This window comes from Lampetra fluviatilis, chromosome 12 (assembly GCF_964198595.1).
Source record: "Lampetra fluviatilis chromosome 12, kcLamFluv1.1, whole genome shotgun sequence".
NCBI classification, from domain to species: domain Eukaryota; kingdom Metazoa; phylum Chordata; class Hyperoartia; order Petromyzontiformes; family Petromyzontidae; genus Lampetra; species Lampetra fluviatilis.
Window position 1 is genome coordinate 11,191,422 of NC_136286.1, and position 22,461 is coordinate 11,213,882.

The 22,461-nt window shown below is 45.4% G+C and overlaps 1 protein-coding gene across 1 annotated transcript; it reads right to left on the reverse strand.

Annotated features, from left to right (window-relative positions):
* Window positions 1–465: 465 nt before the first annotated feature.
* On the reverse strand, window positions 466–14,866 carry LOC144934971 (ectonucleoside triphosphate diphosphohydrolase 2-like). Its single transcript, XM_078861233.1, has 9 exons — window positions 14,744–14,866; window positions 13,561–13,678; window positions 13,144–13,294; window positions 9,645–9,804; window positions 8,316–8,546; window positions 6,998–7,264; window positions 4,486–4,599; window positions 2,053–2,190; window positions 466–648 (listed from the first exon to the last, which is right to left on the reverse strand). The coding sequence occupies exons 1-9, from the start codon at window positions 14,864–14,866 to the stop codon at window positions 466–468; spliced, it is 1,485 nt and encodes a 494-aa protein (XP_078717359.1).
* Between the last annotated feature and the right edge of the window lie 7,595 nt (window positions 14,867–22,461).

The following is a 22,461-nucleotide window of genomic DNA, read 5'->3' on the forward strand; positions in this document are numbered from 1 at the left end:
GCAGACTTGATTCTTTGAAACAGGTTTCTATTTGGTGTGTGGACATCTTAACACCTATTTTATTGCCAGAAAGGGTAAAAACCTATTTTTGTTTTCATACTTTGATACTGGGGTGATATTTTTGTGTCATCCCAATTAAGTAGTTTTTAAGTAGCTGTTTATCATTGGAATGTTTTGGCCAATATTAGTTACATTACGTGTGGATTGCTTTTGGAGGAAACAGGAAAACCCAGAGGAAACCTATACAGAAAAATGGAAGAACATACAAACTCCACACATACAAATTCCAGAGTTAGGAATTAAACCCAGGCCCTTTTTTTTCTCTGAGGCACTGTGCCACACTGCCACCCAACGTGCACCTTTACATAAAAAAAAAGATTTTAATTCACTTCTCAATGTGTTAGCTAAAATACCCGTATACATATGTATGATGGCACCCTGTTAGTGTAGCTGAGATGACGAATGCTACTTTCGCTTCAGGTGGTGCACCCAAAATAATACAATGATGAAGGTGAGGATGAGCAGGGTGGCGACGAAACCGAAGCCCAGGGCGGCCGTGCTGTACAGCTCTGGGAGCATCTCCACGGGCACCCTGTTCGTAACGTTGAGCATGAACCCAAGGGCCCAACCCAGGTTCCCACCTCCCGCCTACAACAGAAACAAGAAGTTAGTTTTTCAACTCAAGGCGGCGTTATTGACGAACATTCTTGAGCTTCGTTATTTGTAAAACGGGTGAGGCATGACCGAGAGATTTACAATGCTGCGTCGCAGTCGTCCGTCAAAGGTAACGCCACTGGGAGTAAATGTAAGCCGTAAAGGTGCAGCCCTGAAATTGCTTGCTCACGCAACTGCTGGCGGAAGGGGGTTTCACTTAAGGGCATTCCATTCTAGACCACGGGTCGGCAACCAAAATAACGGGAAGAGCCAATTTTTTTTGGAACTCGGTAAACAACCAAAAAAAAAACCTCAATATGTCAAGAGCCGCAATGCATGCGAATACGAGACGGTGATCCTGAATGAATAACTGTCAGAGCCACAGGTTTGTCGATCCCTGCTCTAGACTCGAGCAGTGGTTCTTTACTTGAGGTGCACCCACCCCCTGGGGGTGCGAGACGTAGCCAGATTGTTTTAGAAGGTCAATCACCGAAACACAAATTAAGCACGGGCATGTAAGTACAACTACTTTACTCTTTGGTTCTTTCGGTAAAGTCACGTAGGTATAAAATAAATCACGAAGTTTCGGGCGCAGCACAAGCGTCCGTCATCAGGTTGGAATGCTTTTCTTTTTGGAACGCTTTCTCACCTGATGATGGAAACTTGTGTTGCGCCCGAAACGTGATTTATTTCATTTTATACCTACGTGACGTTACCGAAAGAACCAAAGAGTATTGATTCCTGCAGTCATGAAAGCTTGAAACCAAGATTACAACTACTTTGTTTCATCAACCCCCATGTATTTATTAACATACTTTTTATTTTACGATTGATAACCAAATGGGCGCAAGGCTGCAATAAAGGTTAAGAACCACTGCTCGAGATCATTCGATACTGGCTCAGGGATTCGTGGGACCCGCGCTGTTCTTGATAGCGAGATTTGCCCTTCGTGCCAGGAGCATCTTCGAGGGCTTTACACGCCAAAAACGACTCGCGTCTCATCTCATTCGAAAGGGCACCCCCAGCGGCATGCTGATCTTGTGGCACAACGGTGATGCCAGCACTTGGCCAGAGCGGGAATTTGTCTGCCAGTAGGGTGGGATGATTGCTGCGTGTAATTTTAATTGCGTAGATTGCTGATATGGCAAAATTTAGGCCATTACGCCGGCACACAATGCGCTACTCATTTTTATTGACAGCAGGGGTTCGTTGATGTCCATTGTTATGCAGCTGGTTGCATATTTTATGGTAAATACACCCACAGTAATAACCAGGGTGACCTGCCGGATCATGGTTTACACATTATGACGAGTATTCAGTTTTTGTGCATCAATTATGCATTTGATGTGCATTATTTTACCAAGAATAAACGTGGCTTATAGAGCTCGGAATACTTACCGTCTTCTGAAAAGTGATGCTTTGCCAGCTGTCTGTGTCAAATTTGTAGCCTTTAGTCAGCAGTGTGTAAACATAATATGCCTGAAAGCAGTAGTCTTTCAAGCGGTCGGCTTTTATTCCGGGATTTTGTGCTGTAACCTGAGGACAAAGTTCACTCTTAAAATTCACAACTCACTTGTTAAATATTAGCTCTTCTGATTCCACTAACATCCAGAGTTAGAGATGGAAAGCTTCGAATATTGCAAAATGTATCTATTTTTAAGACAATACACTGCGATTGAACCTTCAAGGATGAGATCTAGATACCGTCATTATCAAAATGAAATTATGCCAGGGTCGTTCTCTCAACAAATTCCAGAACTGTCACGTCAAATACACGCGTAACACACCCACACCCACACACTTTAAGGCATTTATCACCAATAAAATCGACACATGACGAGAAATGGTGATTTTTGCATGATGAACCAATGCTAAGTGAACACCATTTTTCGTTCACTCCTTCGTGAAGAAATGTTTAAGGGCGCACACGTTGGATTTAAAACGAAAGGACATTCACGCTCACACACGCGAGCAAACAATGCCTTTTTATCGCCACATCCCAATGTCCCACGCCACCCTCCGAGACACACACACACACAGCTCACGTACAACGCACACAACAACGCGCGTCACGCAACTCGTAGACGACGCAATCAGGCACACAACATTATCTTTGACTGAGACAGCAGCCCCGCCCAGCCGGGCCCACCCACCACTTGTTCTCTGGTACTGCTATGTAGAATTATGGGTGAGAACATTATGGATGAGAGGAACAGATGCTAATTCATAGCTGTCAACCCAGAGGGATTAACCCCGTATTCTTGTACAGGGAAATTGAGTTTTCAGGTCCATACGGCGTACAGCCGTTTTAATACGGGCAAAAAAACAATGTTTGTTGTTTATTTGTTTGTGTTTCTCTCTTGTGATGGGACTTTGTAGGATGACCGTTGACATTTATAAGGGCACGGGGTGACCAATAAGGTCTGACTTGGTTTTTCGTGAGAATGATTTTATTATGTTTTATTTTTATTATTTCCATTCTACGTGACTTTACCGAAAGAACCAAGAAGAAGAAGAAGGTAGGGCACTGATAAGGGGTTGAGAGGTATGCAAATTAGAGACGATATTTGTTTTAATTGTTAAATGGCATGAAGTGATGACGACGGGGAGGTGAGACTAACAAAATGGAGTGGCTGCCAAAAGACGTAATGAGCGCGAAAGCCCTTCCTTCGGGGAGATGGAGCGACTGCGACGTGGGATTCGCGTGCATGAGCCGGATGGATTATGGTGCTGTTCTTCCTCGCAAGGCCCGTACGTGCTGCTGTCAATCCCCGATGGTTTCAAATGCGTGGCGGCTCTCACATTGATGTCTTATCGGCAGAAGTGGCCCGCTCCTGAAAACACTGGATTATGAGATTGCAAAACTGTGAGGGATGGTGGGGGACGTTGGGTGGAATTCATCCAGCAGTGGTTAGATCATGGCTGTTGATGATGATACTGGTGTCTGATTTACTGATTGGCACCTCAGCCAGCACCAATGGGCTGACGATCCCACACCTTGACAACCCAGCAATTCTTGCATCTAAGTTGTGCGCGCTGAGAAAATATACATCATCAGCCAAGGTCAATCCGCCGCTGGATAAAGGCCTTCCCAAACTGTCAACGCCTCTTGCGATCCTGTGATTTAATGTTCTATCTTGCTTCTGCACACAGGTTGATTTAATCGATCCATCTCCTCGGTGGAGGTACTCTCGAATGCATTGAAATCTTTGGCTGCCACTCCGTAAGTACTTTTCGCCAATCCACGTTGAGAAAACATCTATGAAAAAAAAAACCCACGCACGTACAATGTAGGCATGCAGTGCCTCAACTGGATAGCTTCCTCGTCGGTAATCATCGATTCGTATCTCGTCCAATTTGAGCCACGGAGGTTAAATTTCGATTTAAAGCTTTCGTGACTGCAGAGATTCATCTTATTGGTTCTTTCGGTAAAGTCACGTAGAAGGGAAGTAATAAAATAATAAAAATAAAACATAATAAGATAATTCTCACGACGTTTCGGCCACAACGCAAGCAGCCGTCCTCAGGTGAAGACCAGGTCTGTCGGGGAGACAGCGTCTGTCGATGAGACCTGAGGACGGCTGCTTGCGTTGTGGCCGAAACGTCGTGAGAATTGTATTTTATTATGTTTCATTTTAATTATTTTATTATTTCCCTTCTACGTGACTTTACCGAAAGAACCAAGAAAACCACGGAGGTTATTTTGTCACGTAAGATGTCACCCTACACTATGACCACTCTGTCTCGAGTTGGATAAAGCGCGTGCTGATGCTGTGATCACGGTGAGGACACGCACGCACACACACACACGAGCGTTGTTCCGTCACAAACCTCAGTCCAGGTTTTCACGCAGTGAGAATCGAAAGTGTCCTTGACGACATTCAGAGAGGCTTTCGAGTCGGTTAAGTTGAACGCATCCATGGTGTAAAAGAAAGTTGAAAAAGCCTGAGGAAACAAACGTAAGCAGAACACAGTGCTCCAACACACACGTGGACACAATCCGTTTTACACGGAGGCTTTCGCGACCAATATCATCCATAATACAGGATTTTTCGCGGGTTAAATCGCGTAAATATATAAATGTGTACAGGGGCCGTCCATAAATGACGTCAGGCACCTAGGGGGGGGGGGTCAGACATTTGTGACGATGTGTGACGTCACATCAAAATGCGCAACTTTAAATGAATATAAAATTGGTATAACAACACTAATTGTTATAACAACACTCCTACAGCATCAGAGTGCAGCGCCACATTAAATACGCACAACAATGACAATAGTTTAAAGCGATTTGAAGCATGTTTTATTTTAAAATGGAAATACGGTTTTGGCGAGGGGGGCAGCGCTTTGTGACGTCATATTTGGGGGGGGGGTCTGACTTTTGTGACGCCGTGTGACGAGGGGGGGGTGGGTCAAAAATCGTCCAAAATCGCGTGACGTCATTTATGGACGGCCCCACAACTATTTTACGACACACAATGGACAGGAAGTACAAGATCAATGGGCTCGCATAATGGGCTCGCATGATGCACGTTGACTCATTAACCCCCCCCGCCCCCCCCCCACACTTCGCGCAAGAAGAGCGCACGAGTGACGTCACCACATCTACCCCTCGATTTGAGGTGGACTTCTCCACAAATCTGGCTGTCGCCTGATGAAGCTAGATGCAATTACTGGCGAAACGTCGTACCCAGATTGTAAATGTTGTGGCTTGGCTCTCCAACACACCGGTGTGCTGTACTAGTACACTACACTATACTCTACTATACACTACACTACTATACACTACACTATACACTACACTACTATACACTACACTATACACCACTACACTATACACTACACAATACACTACACAGTGACGAATTGGCCACGTTCTGTTTACGTGACAACCCTTACTAGTCGGCTCTGTCGGGTGGTGGCGGGTTTAACGACACATATATTTACGCGATCTAACACCAAAAAACCTGTATTAAACACAATCACTGTCACTCAATTAATTCCTCATTAAAAATGTCCTTACATAGCTGCAATGTATTGCTCAAATAATAACATACTTAACTTCAGTCTACCACTCATGGTTTTGCAGAAATTGATCATTAACTGGTCACATATATCTATGCCTGTGAACATTGACATGACTGATGTCCTCTGGATTCGAATGAACGACGTCCATCGCCGCCTCGATGATGGTATTCGTGTTACCTAAACGGACCACGAAAACACATCGCAGGTGGGCCACGAGAAGGCCCACCGTGCCCCACGCACATCGTGAACCACCGCTTGTCTGCACTCCTTCGACTAAGGACGCAGAAAACTACGCACGCACTCTCCCTGTCCCGAAGCCCTCTTCCTGGCGAGCACACCTCGACATCGGCATTTCGCTCCTGAACATATACTGCCGTGCGCAAGAACGAGATTGTCAAAACTGATTAAGTCTTTCAAACGTTGTCTCGAAGGTAAACTTCCGCGAAATTATAAAGCCTGTACATACGGCGACTGCGTTTGAACCTCCTGCAAGATAACAGTTAGTTCATTCAGACGATGTCTTTCCGACAGCCCTGTTCTTCACCTGAGGACGGCTGCTTGCGTTGTGGCCGAAACGTCGTGAGAATTGTATTTTATTATGTTTTATTTTATTATTTTATTATTTCCCTTCTACGTGACTTTACCGAAAGAACCAAGAAGATGAATCCCTGCAGTCACGAAAGCTTTAAATCGAAATTTAAGATTACAGTTGTTGATTCGAAGTAGTGATACAACAACTTGTGAAAGACCCAACGCAGAAGATCCCAGGGTTTGATCTTCCACGAAACTCATGGTCCACCCTAAATTGCATTTGCACGAGCCATGGCAGATGCGGATACCTGATGCACAAATGGAAGATTCAAAACTCTTCAGTAGTGTGCGACTGTGGTTATCCAGAACAGACCGTACAACATAAAGGGTGCTTAAAAAAAAATGTTAACGCATCTGAAAATTAGCAACAGCACCACAAGGAATGTGCCTCCGGGCCCTGCAGACCACCTGGAGAAGATTCCAGGCATGCGTTGACAATAATGGCGAACAAGTGGAGACTTTTTAACTTTTTTTAGCTATTAACATACATTTCTTGTCACGTTACATTGTATTATCCGTTCTTTTTCCGTTAAAAACGAAATTTTCTGAAGCACCCTGTATAACGACGCAACGCCCGATCCACAGATAGGAATGAAACATCACAGCGATACACTCCGCTTCCCCTGACGCAGCAGTTATCTGACTTGACCACCTGAATGTGAAAATGTAGTTGTGGCTCTGCATCTACATGGGCCATATGAAAGAAGAAGAAGTGATACGTTACCAAGAACTGGCCTTGCACGGGCGGCTGCCAGACTCCGTCGAAGGTGCAGTTGGGCGAGCTGCAGGCGGAGAAGTTAAAGATGCTGGAGATCGTGTTGTTGCATGCGGCAGGGTCTGCCGTGCCTCGGAAAGTCACGGACTGGTTGGGATCATAATTCGCCGGCCTCTCGTCGCTCGTACAGGGACTGTCGTAGATGAAGCTGAGGTTGTATGCAACGGAGTATAATGTTGGGTAGCATGGGTTGTCCACCTGGGCTCCAGGAGAAGCCTTTGAGGGTGTGAATTGGATCATGAGTTAGAGTTTTTTTTTGTGTAGCCAACACAACGAAAACAATAAAAAAAAATATTACGTTTTCAGTCAAGTACAACAGCTCGTCTTATTTACATGAATGCATGTCAACAAAGCTCCTGTCTCTTTGTTGTGGTGAACACACTGTGCAATGAACTTGGTAACCCGAGTTTAATTAACACCGGTGATGGGTGATATCTTCTTCTTGGTTCTTTCGGTAAAGTCACGTAGAAGGGAAGTAATAAAATAATACAAATAAAACATAATAAAATTATTCTCACGACGTTTCGGCCACAACGCAAGCAGCCGTCCTCAGGTGAAAACCAGGTCCGTCGAGGCGACAGAGTCTGAATGATATCTTGTGATATTTGCACCGATCCTGGGCAACACCTTCACTCACCAACACACGCTGACCCCAAGCCATGACTGACATGTCTTGGGCAGGCTTTCATCCAGCAGTGAACTAACAAAATGCTTCATAATTACTCATCTACAACTCACTACTAATCGTAACGTTTGACTGATTACCAATCTAGTATATAATTACAAAGCCCCCCCCCCCTCCGCCTCAAATCATTGCACCTGATGAGTTCAATGATGACGTCACCCTGCTGCTGCTGCTGCTCTATTTAAGACCGGGAGCCAGAGCAGAGCCTCGCCATTCTGGCGAATTGCCCGATGATGCTGGATGTAATTACCAGCAAAACGTCGTACTCAAAAATTGTAAATGTTGTGGATTCACTCTTCAACACACCGGTGGGCTAAAGTAGTGAACTATTTGTCTTTTGTCAACGTGACACTTTTTTGCTGATTGGCCATGTCGGGTGGTGGAGGGTTACGACACATTTATAAATAACGCGATCTAACCCAAAAACGTTTATTATGAATAATATTGGTCGCGAAAGCCTACGTGTTAAACTAACAAAATGCTATCAACAACGACATTCTTATAATTATCACGTGTGTTTGTGTATAAACGTGCCTATATTTCGGCATATCTCCTGACTTGCCTCACTCGTGTTGAGCCCACCTTGTATAAAGTGGAGAGGAAGCGCTTGATTGCCTGGTCACGTCCATAGCACAGGTAGCTGTGGGAATACACGTGGTACTTTCTTCCGTACAGCTGGATGGTCAGGCTGTCCGGTGAGCCCTGCAGAGGCTCCTCCGTCATAAATGTGATCTGAGTGGATGCTCCACCCAGGTCCAAGGCTCCGATGGGCTTCGTGGATGTGGTCCATTGCCATTTGCCCAGCCATGTGAACTGAGGGGTCGAGAGGATAATACAAAAGCAGACAAAAAAAAACAGAGGTTGCACTTTTTGCCAGGTGAGTTATGCTCTGTGGCAAAGCCATCGATCTGGCCGGAGGGGCCTAGTGGCTGGGCTATGCAGAGGAGGCAATTGAACAGGGGGCCCATATAATTCCTTGGACCAGGACCTATGCCAATCACGCTATGCCACGCACGGGACTCTGTTATGCTGTTACAACAGCACCAAAGTTTAGCACCTGTGACTACTTTCTCCCAGCATACAGTAGGCCAGTGAAAATTGTAATTCAAATGCAGGCACGGCATCAGTTGATGTTAACTAGGCTATATGATTTCATATGGGAGGATTCACAAACACTGCATTTAAAATTCCCTGCTCACCAAAGGCCACTGTGGATGTAGGTTATTGTCGAACAGTAATGTCATTTAATTACCCAGGAAGCCTGAAATGAGCGCGGGGGGTGCAGGGGGGGGGGCAGGAGCACCGTAGCGTGGGCCACCACAACAGAGATGCACCGCGAAGGGGAGCGAACTTGGGTGGGATAATGGGACGTTTGGTGGTGTGGAGCCCACCCTCGGCGCTCCGTTCGCAGCGGCACTGGTCTCAAGACACCTTTTTCATGAGGATCCTATCTGTAATATTTGACCGACTCCACATTGAGTATCTTTGTGGTGAGAGGAGAGTGGCATGTCCCAAGGAAAACCCCGTGCATAGAAAGGTGCAGTCGGAAATCACGCTTTTTGGTTGGCCATCAAACAAAGATGGTCACTGCATTGCGCACTTTTAGATGCGCTTCTGCGGCCGTCTGGAATTCTCTTCCTTCCGATATTAGGAAGCCACTGGAACTATCCACTTTTAAATCTTGATTGAAAACTAATTTCTTTAGAACTGCTTTTTGTGTTTAGTTTGGTGTCCTTCCCACTACATATGACACCAGAGAAGTTCAACATACATACATAATCCGATGATGGTGATAATTATTGTGAAGTCAATAATATGCACAATTATATTGTTGACAGCGAGCGGTAATAACAAGCACAATTGCTAAGCAGCAAAAGGCTGTTTACGATGGGCGTCGAGTCGTTTCCATGCCTGAATGAAGTTGTACAAGAAGTAATTGGCGGTCATCCAACCGTAGGTCCCCTCTTCCTGGCCTGAGATGATGCGCGCCTCGTGGTACGAGAACGGAGACGAGTCGAGCACCTCCCGCACCGAGGACAGCACTGCCTTCGCTGCCACCGAGTCACTCATCCTGCACACACGGCCACAAAGACACAAAGATCCCCCGTATAGCCTCAATAGACTGTCGGGGCAAGTGCTGTTAGCGAGCACCTATGAAGGCCAGAACGGTACACGAGGAGGTGGGTGGCCAGCACCACGCCCGACCGCCTTTGTCTCCCGAGTGGCGATGTTTACACACCGCACCAGGTACTCATTTGAGGCTGAGTCAACCTAGGGCAGGCCCGGGACCGGTTCAGATAATCGTCACCGATGTTGGCCGTGAACGAGAATCGAACCCGGGTCGCCGGGATTATAGCGCAGCGCGCTAACCGCTACACTACCGCTCCCCACCCACAAAGACACGCACACACACGTGTTTGAACAAATGCAAAGTTTTCCCCACATAGCTATACAGACTGTGGAAGTGCTGATAGAGGGCACCGATCGGGTACAGAATGGTGCTCATCGGGTTGGTGCCACCAATCTAGATTTGAAGTTTCCGTGACTGCAGGGATCCATACTCTAAAAAAAAAATGTATCTTATTTTATACCTTCGTGACTTTACCGAAAGAACCAAAGAGTTTGGTGCCACCAGTTCCGTGCATGGCTGCCTTTAGTCTTTCCGTGCCTAGCTTTGTCTGATATTCACACATTTCACCAGTTACTCATTATGGCTGAGTTGATCTAGGAGAGACCCAGGACCAGTTGGAATATCACTTTGGCAATTATTTTAGCCATGACCAGGAATCAAACTTAGGTCAACGACAACAACAAAACAGCTGCCATTCACCACAAAGTGACGGTGGTAGCAATACAGCACTTGCGTGAGGTTCATGGCACTTTGAGGCCATGCAAACTGCCAAAGGGGGTCACGGGACACCCTCATATAAAGAGTCCTTTGTTTTTCATCTAAGTGGATCTGGATACTGTAATCTCATTCTCGAACCACGCTCTCATTCTACGCTTTAAGCCTCTTTAATAAGTATTTTTTTATCCACGATATAGACACTCCTTTTTAATATTGTCTATCACATCAATGAAAACGTTGAAAACCTAAAAGCTGATGAATGCAAAATTAAGTGGTATTATTCCAAATTGAATTGTTTAATAATTTATTGAATACTTTTTTTTGAGACTCTGAATATTGCAAGAACTTGATAAACCAGTTGTACAGTATCATGGGTGGCTGCCCAGAATAAAAAAACGGATTTCAATGTCCTAGTTCAGGGGTCGGCAACCTGCGGCTCCGGAGCCGCATGCGGCTCTTTTGAACCTTGACCGCGGCTCCGGGGCGGATGCTAGCGAGGGGAGGAGGCGCACTGTGACACCTGCTCTGGCGTTGCCGCTGCTGACAGGTCGCCGCTCCGCTCCACACTGCCCGCCCGGTGACAGGCAATAACGTTGCCGTTGCTTTGTCACATGTTTGGAAGAAGTAAAAACCTTCCTGGGCAGCAAAGAGCTCACCTTTGCTGAGCTGGAACAGCCAGAGTGGCTGGAAAAATTACATTTTATGGTAGACATGACAGCACATCTAAACACGCTAAATACAACCCTTCAGGGGAAAGGAGGCACAGCCCTGCACATGCTGGAGGAGGTTTTGGCATTCGAGCGCAAGTTGACAGTGTTTGTCAAAGATTTACAGAGAGGTACACTGTCTCACTTTCCCTCTTTGAGAGAGTTCAAACAAAGTCATGATACGATAAATTTGGAATATTTCAAGTCTGCAATCACCACAATGCAAAGTTCGTTTGGGAAACGATTCTGTGAGTTCAGAGAGGAAAAAACGACATTATCCTTCCCTGTCACTCCCCTGGCGATCGATCCATCCCTATTGAATATGACTGCATTTGCAGGTGTAAGTCAACCTGATCTTGAGATGGAACTGGCCGATATAGCCGACAAAGATATATGGGTGTCCAAGTTCAAATGCTTGACCGCTACTCTTGAGGATGTTGCCCGTCAGAAGGCCATTCTGGCTCAGAATCATAAATGGAGTGATATTGAAAACCTTCCCAAACAGGACAAACTTGTATTCGAAACATGGAATGCCATCCCCAACACTTATATAAACATGAAAAAGTATGCATTTGGAGTCCTGTCGATCTTCGGCTCCACATATGTATGTGAGCAGGTCTTCTCCAACATGAACTATATTAAAAACAAACATCGATCACGCCTCACAGATGACAGCTTGCAAGCCTGTGTGAAAATGAAGGTGACGTCTTACAGCCCTGATGTGCAGACACTGTGCACTGAGGTTCAGGAGCAAAAATCCCATTAACCAGGTAATTTAGCTATTAATTTGCAAAAATATATTTTACATTGTTAAGTGAAAAAGTCCTTTTTTTATTCAGATTGACAGCTGACTGCACGATCCTGTATATAGCAATAAGGTAAGAAACAATATATGCAGTGTTATATTTGTTTTAATAGTTGCAATGGTTTTGCGGCTCCCAGTTTATTTTTTCCTTCGGAAACGGGTCCAAGTGGCTCTTTATGTCTTAAAGGTTGCAGACCCCTGTCCTAGTTCAACACCCTAATTACAGTCACTGATTTTTTTTTAGCCGATAGCTTATGATGTATTTGCATTGGTGTGAATATATGCACACTGTCAATTGTGAGTAGAGTAATATATTGCATTTCTACTGTAACCCATAACTGCTTTGCCACGGCACGATTGGTACGGTGCGAAAGAAGCTCATCATATTTTTCGATTTAAAGCTTTCGTGACTGCAGGGATTCATCTTCTTGGTTCTTTCGGTAAAGTCACGTAGAAGGGAAGTAATAAAATAATAAAAATAAAACATAATAAAATAATTCTCACGACGTTTCGGCCACAACGCAAGCAGCCGTCCTCAGGTGAAACCAGGTCTGTCGAGGCGACAGCGTCTGACGGCTGCTTGCGTTGTGGCCGAAACGTCGTGAGAATTATTTTATTATGTTTTATTTTTATTATTTTATTACTTCCCTTCTACGTGACTTTACTGAAAGAACCAAGAAGATGAAGCTCATCATACATACACATGCCCATACATTCAATTCACCCTCGCATTTTGAGTTATATTTTCGATTCAAGTCTTCTTCTTTCGTATGTAATTGTTGGGGATTGAAACAGATCACAAATTGATGTCGAGATTTGATATCCGCTCGACTGCTTCAGGACAATCCGTGTGGATTTGTTTAAAATCGCCGTTGAATGATCCGATTGGGCAGTCGGTCGCGATATGTTGCACGCTCTGAGATGCCGCATCACAGATTCAGGTGAATCTGCGTCGTCTCTCTCTAGTCATGCTCCAACCTTCTCTGTTGGAATCCCATAGACAATGTGGTGGGTAATGCAGGTCAGGGGGGGGGGGCCTCTGGCACTCACTCCAGGAGCCTCATGCCGGCAGTGGCCCCCAGAGCCAGCGGCGTGTCAGCCCAGCGGTCCTTGGGCACGATGGTCTTGGCCTTGTCCATGCACGCCCGGAGTGACTCCCCGGCACCCGACGGGGAGCTCTTGTAACTCGAGATCCCTCCTCCTGCGAGTTCATCAAACGAAATGTTGTACCAGGTAAGGGCCCACTGAGCTAAAACACTTTTTTTTTCTAAGCGACCTGGCCACAAATGAGAGCTTAACGAAGAGGCTTATTGTGTGGACATTTATATAGATCGGCCGAATTATCTAAACGCATGTTTCTTAAACCTGGAAGGAAAAATTGGCGGACGCGGAAAGGCAGTGAATCAATGGCTTGCGTTGTTGTCATTAAGTTTAAGCGCGCCGCGGTTACTGCGCTGAGGGATTCACCATCGACGTCGCAAAGGTGGCGCTGGGCAATCACCCCCGTGTCGTTCTGCTTCTCAGCCGGCCACTCGTAGACGAAGAGCGCCGTGTGGGAAGATCCGGCATCCAGGACTATCCCGTACTGACACAGCAGAGAGACACACCATCACAGCCGGAGGCAATCGTCGTCGATGTATATATGCACGCTCACCGATTCGTTGCTGATTGTTTTTTTTATTCCCGCGAGCCCAATGTAATGATCTGGCTGAATTCTGTTGAAGGTTCTAAGTCCGATTCGTGTAGCTATTTATGGCCATCGTCGTTCAATTTGTTTGGGTGACTCAGCCTTAAATATGTACCCCGAGGCAATGTACTACATCTTTGATCCAGCGCTTTATGGGGGGGTGTGTGTGTGTGTGTTCATGCATTTGATGAACAGATATTTGTTGGTCAAAATTAAACAGATACATCGGGTGATGCTGCGTTGGTAGTGGTGTTTCAGCATAAACAACAACAACAAAACCCTCAACTTTGATGTGCTATTAAAGGGTATTTACCCAAAACGTCGCCCATTATATATTTTCTCTTTGGGGCCGTCCATAAATGACGTCACGCGATTTTGGACGATGTTTGACCCCCCACCCCCTAATCACACGGCGTCACAAAAAGTCAGACCCCCCCTCAAATATGACGTCACAAAGCTCTGCCCCCCCCCCTCCTAAAACCATATTTCTATTTTGAAAATAAAACATGCTTCAAATCGCTTTAAACTATTGTCATTGTAGTGCGTATTTAATCTGGCGCTGCACTATGATGTTGTAGGAGAAAACATTTATTTAAAAGTCTATTTTATTAAATAGAACGTGTTGTCTATATTTATTTAAAGTTGCGCAATTTGATGTGACGTCACATTTCTCCCCCCCCCTCGTCACACATCTTCACAAATGTCTAGGTGCGTGACGTCATTTATGGACGGCCCCTTTGCAGGTAGTTTAATTGATCGGTCAGCTCAGTCCTTCAGCGGGGCAAGCATTTTGGTATCAGCCGGCATGTACCCATATGTCCCCCATAACGTTTGTTTATGCTGCTGCTGAAAAAAAGAATACGCTATACGGTATGTTTGTGTCCGACCACCTTATATTTTACAACATTATTAAAAACACGAGAAGTACCACTACACGTTTGTGATATTGTGTATATGTGTTACCTTCATTGGGTTGATGCCCGCCCTCCTGAGTCGATCTCCAGTTAGCCCGGTTCCGATAATCGCCACTATCAGGGCAATGGCGGTTACTCCGAGAGCCAGGAATGTAATGGTTTTGGTAGACATTGCACGGAAAGATTATTCTGTTGGTGGTAAACACAACCGTCAGACCTTTGTACTCTGCCTGACAGGTATATGTTCATTTTCCTAGACTGATTCATCCGAAAGCGACGTCACTTTTCTACCAAGTGGTGTCCTGCCAACGTGGATTGTAGTGGCACATTTTCTCTGAGCCTGACCGAAAAATGCAACTACTGTATTGTGTAAATTGACTCTCACGTGGAAAAGTCAAGGCTACGGAATGGGAGTCCAAGTTTACAAGTCGAGTTGGTGCCGCTGTGTTTGTCGAAGAGGCCGCCCGGCTTAATGAACTCTGTCCGCTGCTTCTGAACCCCAGAATAGGCTCCCCTCTAGACATTGAAACCTGACCAGAGACGTATCGATGGATTTAAATGCATTCTTGAGTCACCTTGCCAAAATCTACAAATTCAACATGGATTGCAAAACGCATCACATGATTCGTGTGAATGTGGGGAGATTAGAACCACTATGTGGTGTAAAGTAAAACTCGACATCTATCAGTTTATCGATTCACCTTATTGCCCCCTGATTTGTCAATTGCTACTTACCTCTGATTTCAAGGGTTTTTTTGTTTATTCTAACTCTTAATAGAGTGTCGCGGTGGCGAGATGTTAACTGCCTCGCCTGGTATACAGGACAGCATGGATTTGATCCCGACCCTGACGCTTGTTGTATATTTGGAGTTTGCATGTTCTCCCCATGGTGGCGTACATTTTTCTCTGGGTCCTCCGGTCTTTCCCTCCACGTTAAGATTCAACACGCGTTTAGAGTATTTGGCTGCTATAAATTTACCGTTGCGTTATCATTTTAGGCCAGGTCGCTTCTAAAAAAACCTATATAGCTCAGTGGGTCTTACCTGGTAATACAAAAAATAAATAGTTTATTTTATTTTAGAAGGCAACAGCCAATACACTCGGTAACCAAAAGTATAACAACATCCATGGCAGAAAGTAAAGTTTCACTATTAAAGTATGAATACACTTCCCGGCGTGAAAACACACAAACATCAATATAACCCAAACATTGGTGAGGCTTGCACTGAAAGAACATTGCGACAATAGCAAATGCCAACGTAAATTTCACACGCACATTGATATACTGCATACACATTCACACAGATTATGTCTGTATATAGAGCACAAACTGATTTTGCTTATTCCTTTAACGTATTATATAGGTCAGATGAAGTATAATTCCACGCGATGAAATACAAATGAAAATGAATGTATTCACCTGCTTGTCCACTTAGCTAAGTGTTCTCCGTGGAAGAAACTTTGATCTGAGCCAAGCGTGACGACGTACTGTGGGAGGAGTGGGCGGAATTTATCGACTAAGTACAAATAAAACCACCCCTGCCTGTTCACAATCGTTTGAGTATATTTACTGACAAGTACACACCTCCTTAGAGAGAATGTAGTTCTTTTACGTGGCTGTTTTATTTGTTACTTGCGTCACCCCTGGTGTTTGACAAACGTTGTGGTCACTGTTGTTTGAGATCAATCTTCCCATCATAATGCACATCCACTGGTAGATGTTTAGACACCCTAAACAGTTTTAGATATGTCCAAAAGACACCCGTAACTTTTTGGAAAACCATTCACTTGACGCTTCCAACCTCGAAACTATGGCTGTGTCGCCGCTGCCCACCATCACATTCGATGAAAACTTATACGAAAGACTGCCGATGTTGTCATCCACTGTAGTCCATATCAATCGTCGTTGAATTGTTTCACTAAATATTTAATGATGTGAACTACATTGACCTCAGTGTGGACATCGATAACCGTGGTGCTTAAAGGGACAGGCGATATTTGAGGTTACCCGTGGCCGAAAATATAGGGGGTGTAAAACGATTTACTGCAGAGGACACCCCCTATACCCCATGTCGTTTTCAGAGGCACCCACACAGTCTGCTTACGGTGTCATCACGTGAGTTGGTAATCACCATTCTCACCTCTTTGGGGAAGGGGGGGGGGGCTCCTCTGGAAATCCCACGAAGGTGCCAGTAAGCTTAGTGTTGACCCTGTACCATAGTGTACACATGCTCGCTTTTATAAATTGTTAGATTGTACCATCGGCAGGCTTCAGACAAACACCAAACTGTGCAATGTATACTATGGGAACCTCATTTGCCAGTAAAAATATGATAATTGGTTCTTTACCCTTCTATCTGGCAACAAAACTGACACCTTTTTACAAGGAGTCATGTTTGCATAGACCGCAATACCTGCAGTCATAATACAAACAAAAGAACATAACTCTGATAATGTGCACTGTCCTTGAAGTTGATTGGTCCACACCCGAGACAGCTTTCCCTAGAGCCTAGTCTCATATGGGTTGGACCAGATGACGCCAACAGGCGCACAACTCAAGGACAATGCACCATCAGAGTATGAGAGCTCGGGGCAAGCATCTACACTATGGGAACCTCATTTGCCAGTAAAAATATGATAACAATTATGTGCAATGTATTTTTGGTGTACATTTTCACTTTCAAGGCGAAATCTGAGATAGCAAACAGCAACGTCTCTCCTTATACAGAAGTGTCTCGCTTAACGAGCGAGATGCGTTCCGCGAAAATTGCTCGGTAAGGGGCCGTCCATAAATGACGTCACGCACCTGGGGGGGGGGGGTCAGACATTTGTGACGATGTGTGACGAGGCGGTGGGGGTTGAGAAATGTGACGTCATATGAAAATGGGCAACTTTAAATATAGACAACACGTTCAACTTAAATAAATATACTTTTTTTTAATAAATGTTTTCTCCTACAACATCAGAGTGCAGCGCCACATTAAATACGCACTACAATGACAATAGTTTAAAGCGATTTGAAGCATGTTTAATTTTCAAAATGAAAATATGGTTTTGGGGGGGGGGGTCAGAGTTTTGTGACGTCATATTTAAGGGGGGGTCTGACTTTTTGTGACGCCGTGTGACGAGGGGGGGGGTCAAAAATCGTCCAAAATCGCGTGACGTCATTTATGGTCGGCCCCTAAAAGACAACTCGTGCAACGATATTTGTTTCCCCATTGATTCCCTCCCATGTTAAAACCCGAGCTTTGTTTCAGCCCCGAAATGTTCCACTCTTGAACAACCTTTTAAGGTCAGAAATACAAATTATAAGTAATAAATAAAATATCAACTGTAACGCTTACCGCACATGAAGAACCACAGTGCTTGCATGTGCCTGGCATGTATGTTGTTTGAAGGGTATAGATGATGGTGTAAGTGGGTGGAGGGAGCTACAGGGGCCATGCAGAACCGCCGGTTCAAGTATCACTTGCCACTGATGCTAGACGTGGCTCAGAATCGAACCAGGGTTGCTGGGGATGCAAGATGGAGCGCGACTTCCTATCCTCAATTAATTAAGAGTGTAAATCATCGTCATTATATTTGTTTTATACCGACAGCATATATTCATCATGGGACCTCCCTTGCCAGCATCAAAAAAAGGGTAAAATCTATTCTTATACTTTGATACTGGCAAGGGAAGTCCCATGATGTAGCTGCTCAACCCGAGCTCTCAATGTATTGATATTGGCATTGTCTTTGTGCTGTTCGCCTTTTGGCGTCCTCTGGTCTAACACTGTTTGAGACCAGGGTCTAAAGAAAGCTGCCTCTGGTGTGGACCAATCAGTTTCAATGAAAATGCATATACTATCAGAGCGTGTTTTTTGTTTTGTTTGCATGTTCACCACAAGTGTATGTGGTTAATGCTGACATGATTCCTTGCAAAAGGTTTCAGTTTGATGTTTTAACATCTTAACACCTGTTTTATTGCTAGAAATGGTAAAACCTTTGCCGGTAGTAAATGTTCAGATGTGTCGTGCAGTAACAGGAAAGCAGTGACTTTGAGCTCAAAGGTGATGTTGACATGAAGAGGGCAAAGCATGCCGGGGTATAATTATCCCCGTTTGTTTTACGGTGACAAGGCCTCGTTGTGCTTTGGTTATGTAATCGCGGCACAAAGGGTATTGCAAAATGTTTTTTTATTATTATAAAATATATTTTTTTACAATATGACAATCATAGTCGGTTTAACACGTAGGCTTTCGCGACCAATATTATTCATAATCAACGTTTTTGGGTTTAGATCGCGTTATTTATTTTACTGATTGGCCGTGTCGGGTGGTGGAGGGTCACGACACATTTATACTGGTAGGAACGAAGTGGACCAGACCACCAATAGATTAATGTGTCCGTCCGTCCGTCCGTCCGTGTATCAACATCGCCCCCTACTGCAAACACTTGGCATGACCCTGTCCGACAAGATGGCCGCCCGTTCCCCCTGCGATCTGTGAATTAAACAAGATGGCCGTCGCTTCCGGCGCCTCACGGCGAAACTTTTTGATCGACTGACTATGGGCGAACTCATTTATTCTGGTGGGTGAACAGTGGCGGGGAGCGGTGGAGGAGGAATTGATGATGAAAACAAACTTGCACCATCGTTACAGCTGCCGCGACGAGAGATGTGGGAGGAGAAGCGGCGACCGCTGCCTTGCAGGTGAGAGGTGCGTGTGTGTGTGTGTGCGCGTGTGTGCGCGTGCGTGTGTGTATGTGTGTGCGTGTGTATGCGCGTGTGTGTGCGTGTGTGTTTGCGTGCGTGCGTGTGCGTGTGTATGTGCGTGTGTGTATATGTGTATATATATGGGGAGCGGTAGTGTAGCGGTTAGCGCGCTGCGCTATGAACCTGGCGACCCGGGTTCGATTCCCGCACACGGCTAACACCAGTGACGATTATCTGAACCGGGTCCTGGGCCTCCCCTAGGTCGACTCAGCCTTAAATGAGTACCCGGTGCGGTGTGCAAACATCGCCACTGGGGAGACAAAGGCGGTCGGGCGTGGTGCTGGCCACCCACCCCCTCGTGTACCGTTCTGGCCTTCATAGGTGCTCGCTAACAGCACTTGCCCCTACAGTCTGTTAAGGCTACACGGGGGATCTTTGTATATGTGTGTGTGCGTGCGTGTGTGCGTGTCCGGCCCACTCGAGCGACGTGATGAATGGGCGCTATTGGGCTTCGGATCGTTATTCACGGCGAACTGGAAGCGTAGCAACACAACTTCATTACGTGTGCGTGCGTGCATGTGTGTGTACGTGTGTGTGTGTGCGTGTGTGTGCGTGTGTGTGCGTGCGGTGTGTGTGCGTGCGGTGTGTGTGCGTGTGTGTGTGTGTGTGTGCGTGTGTGTGTGCGTGTGTGTGTGTGCGTGTGTGTGTGTGCGTGTGTGCGTGTGTGTGTGTGCGTGTGTACGTGTATGTGCGTGTGTGTGTGCGCGTGTGTGTGCGGTCGATTTCCCTGTACCGGTATTAGTATTATTCCTACCAGCCCACCCCGCAGGGTCCTGTTAAATAACGCGATCTAAACCCAAAAACGTTGATTATGAATGACAATCATAGCAATATCAGTTTCCAATAACTTTGATATGTTGTATTTAGCATTTTATTGCATTTTCATTCATTGCTGTACAGTACATCCATTGTGATGAAAGATTACCTTATAATGAAAATTACAATGGAGAAGATGACAACCTTACCGTGGTCTCCTCTGTTACGTGCTTTGTCACAAACTAATGTCACCAACCCGGCAATTGAACGCCCGAAAAGGGCCCCCCGATCAGGATTGCAACACCAAAGGTCCTTTTCAGGGCCAAACTTACACAGCGTGGGGCCGTTTTTTCATTTTAAGTTCGAATTCAATTAAACGTTACATTTGCTAAACAAAGTATTTGACTTGGACACATTGCATAATTTGTATTTACTGTGGCGCCCTAAGTACATTCATAGGGGTTCTGGTCGCAATTACTCCCTGTCTGAAAATACTAGAAATTCGATCAAACCCATCTTATATAAAATGCACTGTTCAGCATGTCTTAGTTAGAGGAGTTGATCACAAATCTTTATGTTACCTTTCCAAAAGTAACTATTATGTCCCTGTTTCTAGAGATCACATGATATCTGATTTAATTACATACAATCACCTTGAATGCTCTTTGTGCTGTTCTTATGTCTTATACATATGCCATTGTTTTTTTCATTAATATTTTTTTTAGCATGTATAATATTGAAAACGTTTTACCGTTCAGTGTTTTGACCATGGAAAAAGTGCTACCTATTATGAAAGCCCGGCGTTCCGTTTGTCCGTTTTTCCACTTGACCGTTTGTCCGTCAACTAAATGATGAGAGCCTTTCAGAAGGCCTGAATAAAAAGTTATAGAAAGTGGACCCCCCCTCCCCACAGATGTTTGTTTCACCACCCTCCAAACAAAGACATTTCTTACTATGTGTAGTGGCATAACACGCGCAGGGCTTGCAAACAGCAGTTGCATTCATGTACGGGGTTGCAAACAGTGAGTTCAGGTCAGGACAAACAAGTGCCAGTGTCTAACCTGGGAGACAGCAGACAGAGAGACGCCAGCAATTAGGGAAAGAGGCAGCGATTGGCTGGCTGTATATGCAAACAAGGGCTAGGCGCCAAGGAGGCGAGAGATAAAGGCGATGAGGGGGGGAGCACGTGCAAGAGACGCCGGAAGGACGCCGGCTTAACGATGGCCACCTGAGGACACTTAATAAGGAGGGGGATATAAGGGGAACGTGTGAAGCAACGGGGTTGAGTTAGTTGGAGATGAATAAGTGTCGAGTCAAGACAAGAGAAGTCCGGGACCTCGCTCTCCACACCTCGTCCTCCCCAGCGGTGTTGGCTGAAGCCCCGCTGGGGTCACGGGCGAGGTTGGAGGTGTGGGTGTAGTAACAGGATAGCGGGGGAGAGGCTAGCGGAATCCTTAGTGTGAGTGTGCTAGGCTAGCGGTAGAATAGGCTAGCAGGAGATTCAGTGAGAGGTTAGTGGGGTGAGAAGCTAGCGGAGTATACAGTAAGAGGCTCGCGGAGAATAGGCTAGCAGGAGATTCGGTGTGAGGTTAGTGGGGTGAGACGCTAGCGGAGTATACAGTTAAGAGGCTAGCAGAGAACAGGCTCGCGGAGCCAGGGAGAGAGAGCGTCCATGACAGGCTAGCAGAGTGCGGAGTAACAGGCTGGCAGTGCAAGAGAGAGAGTGAGCTCGGAGTAGCAGGCTAGCGGAACAAGAGAGGGGGAGATTTCGCGAGAAGAGTACGTGTGGTGGAACGTGAGGAGCATCCTTGTGGGATGCTGCGAATAAAGTGACACAGGAGAAAAAGAAGTTGTCCACGTGGATAAACACCACTACATCGGTATATATGCCTACACACCCTACATACAATAGTCCAAATTAAGATGGACGCAGGCTGCAGAAACTATAATGTAAATTAAATGTATTATTATGAAGATAGATAAAGGAGTTAATCATAACATTTCTGGCAATAAAACAGATGTTAAGATGCTCAAACACCAAACAGAAACCTTTTGCAAAAACATGCAAATAAAACCACATTTCCTCAAAACGTCCACCACATTGGCATCATCTTGGAAAGCATACTTGAGAAAATGTGACCAATCAAACGTGTGCATTGCTTGTACAAAACCTCTCATCACCCTTCTCAAGACCGCATCTCAAAGTAACTAAATCCGTGGCCATTTTGCCATTTAGACCAGGGGTCCCCAACCCT

Bases quoted from the DNA above. Each gene is read 5' to 3' on its own strand.
- LOC144934971 (XM_078861233.1), bottom strand. From the start codon at position 14,866: ATGTCTACCAAAACCATTACATTCCTGGCTCTCGGAGTAACCGCCATT. The intron at 4,600-6,997 runs GTAACGTATCAC...TTGTTTCCTCAG, and splicing joins CCGTGCAAGGCCAGTTCTTG to GCTTTTTCAACTTTCTTTTA. The intron at 2,191-4,485 runs GTTTGTGACGGA...CTTTGTCCTCAG, and splicing joins GCGTGAAAACCTGGACTGAG to GTTACAGCACAAAATCCCGG.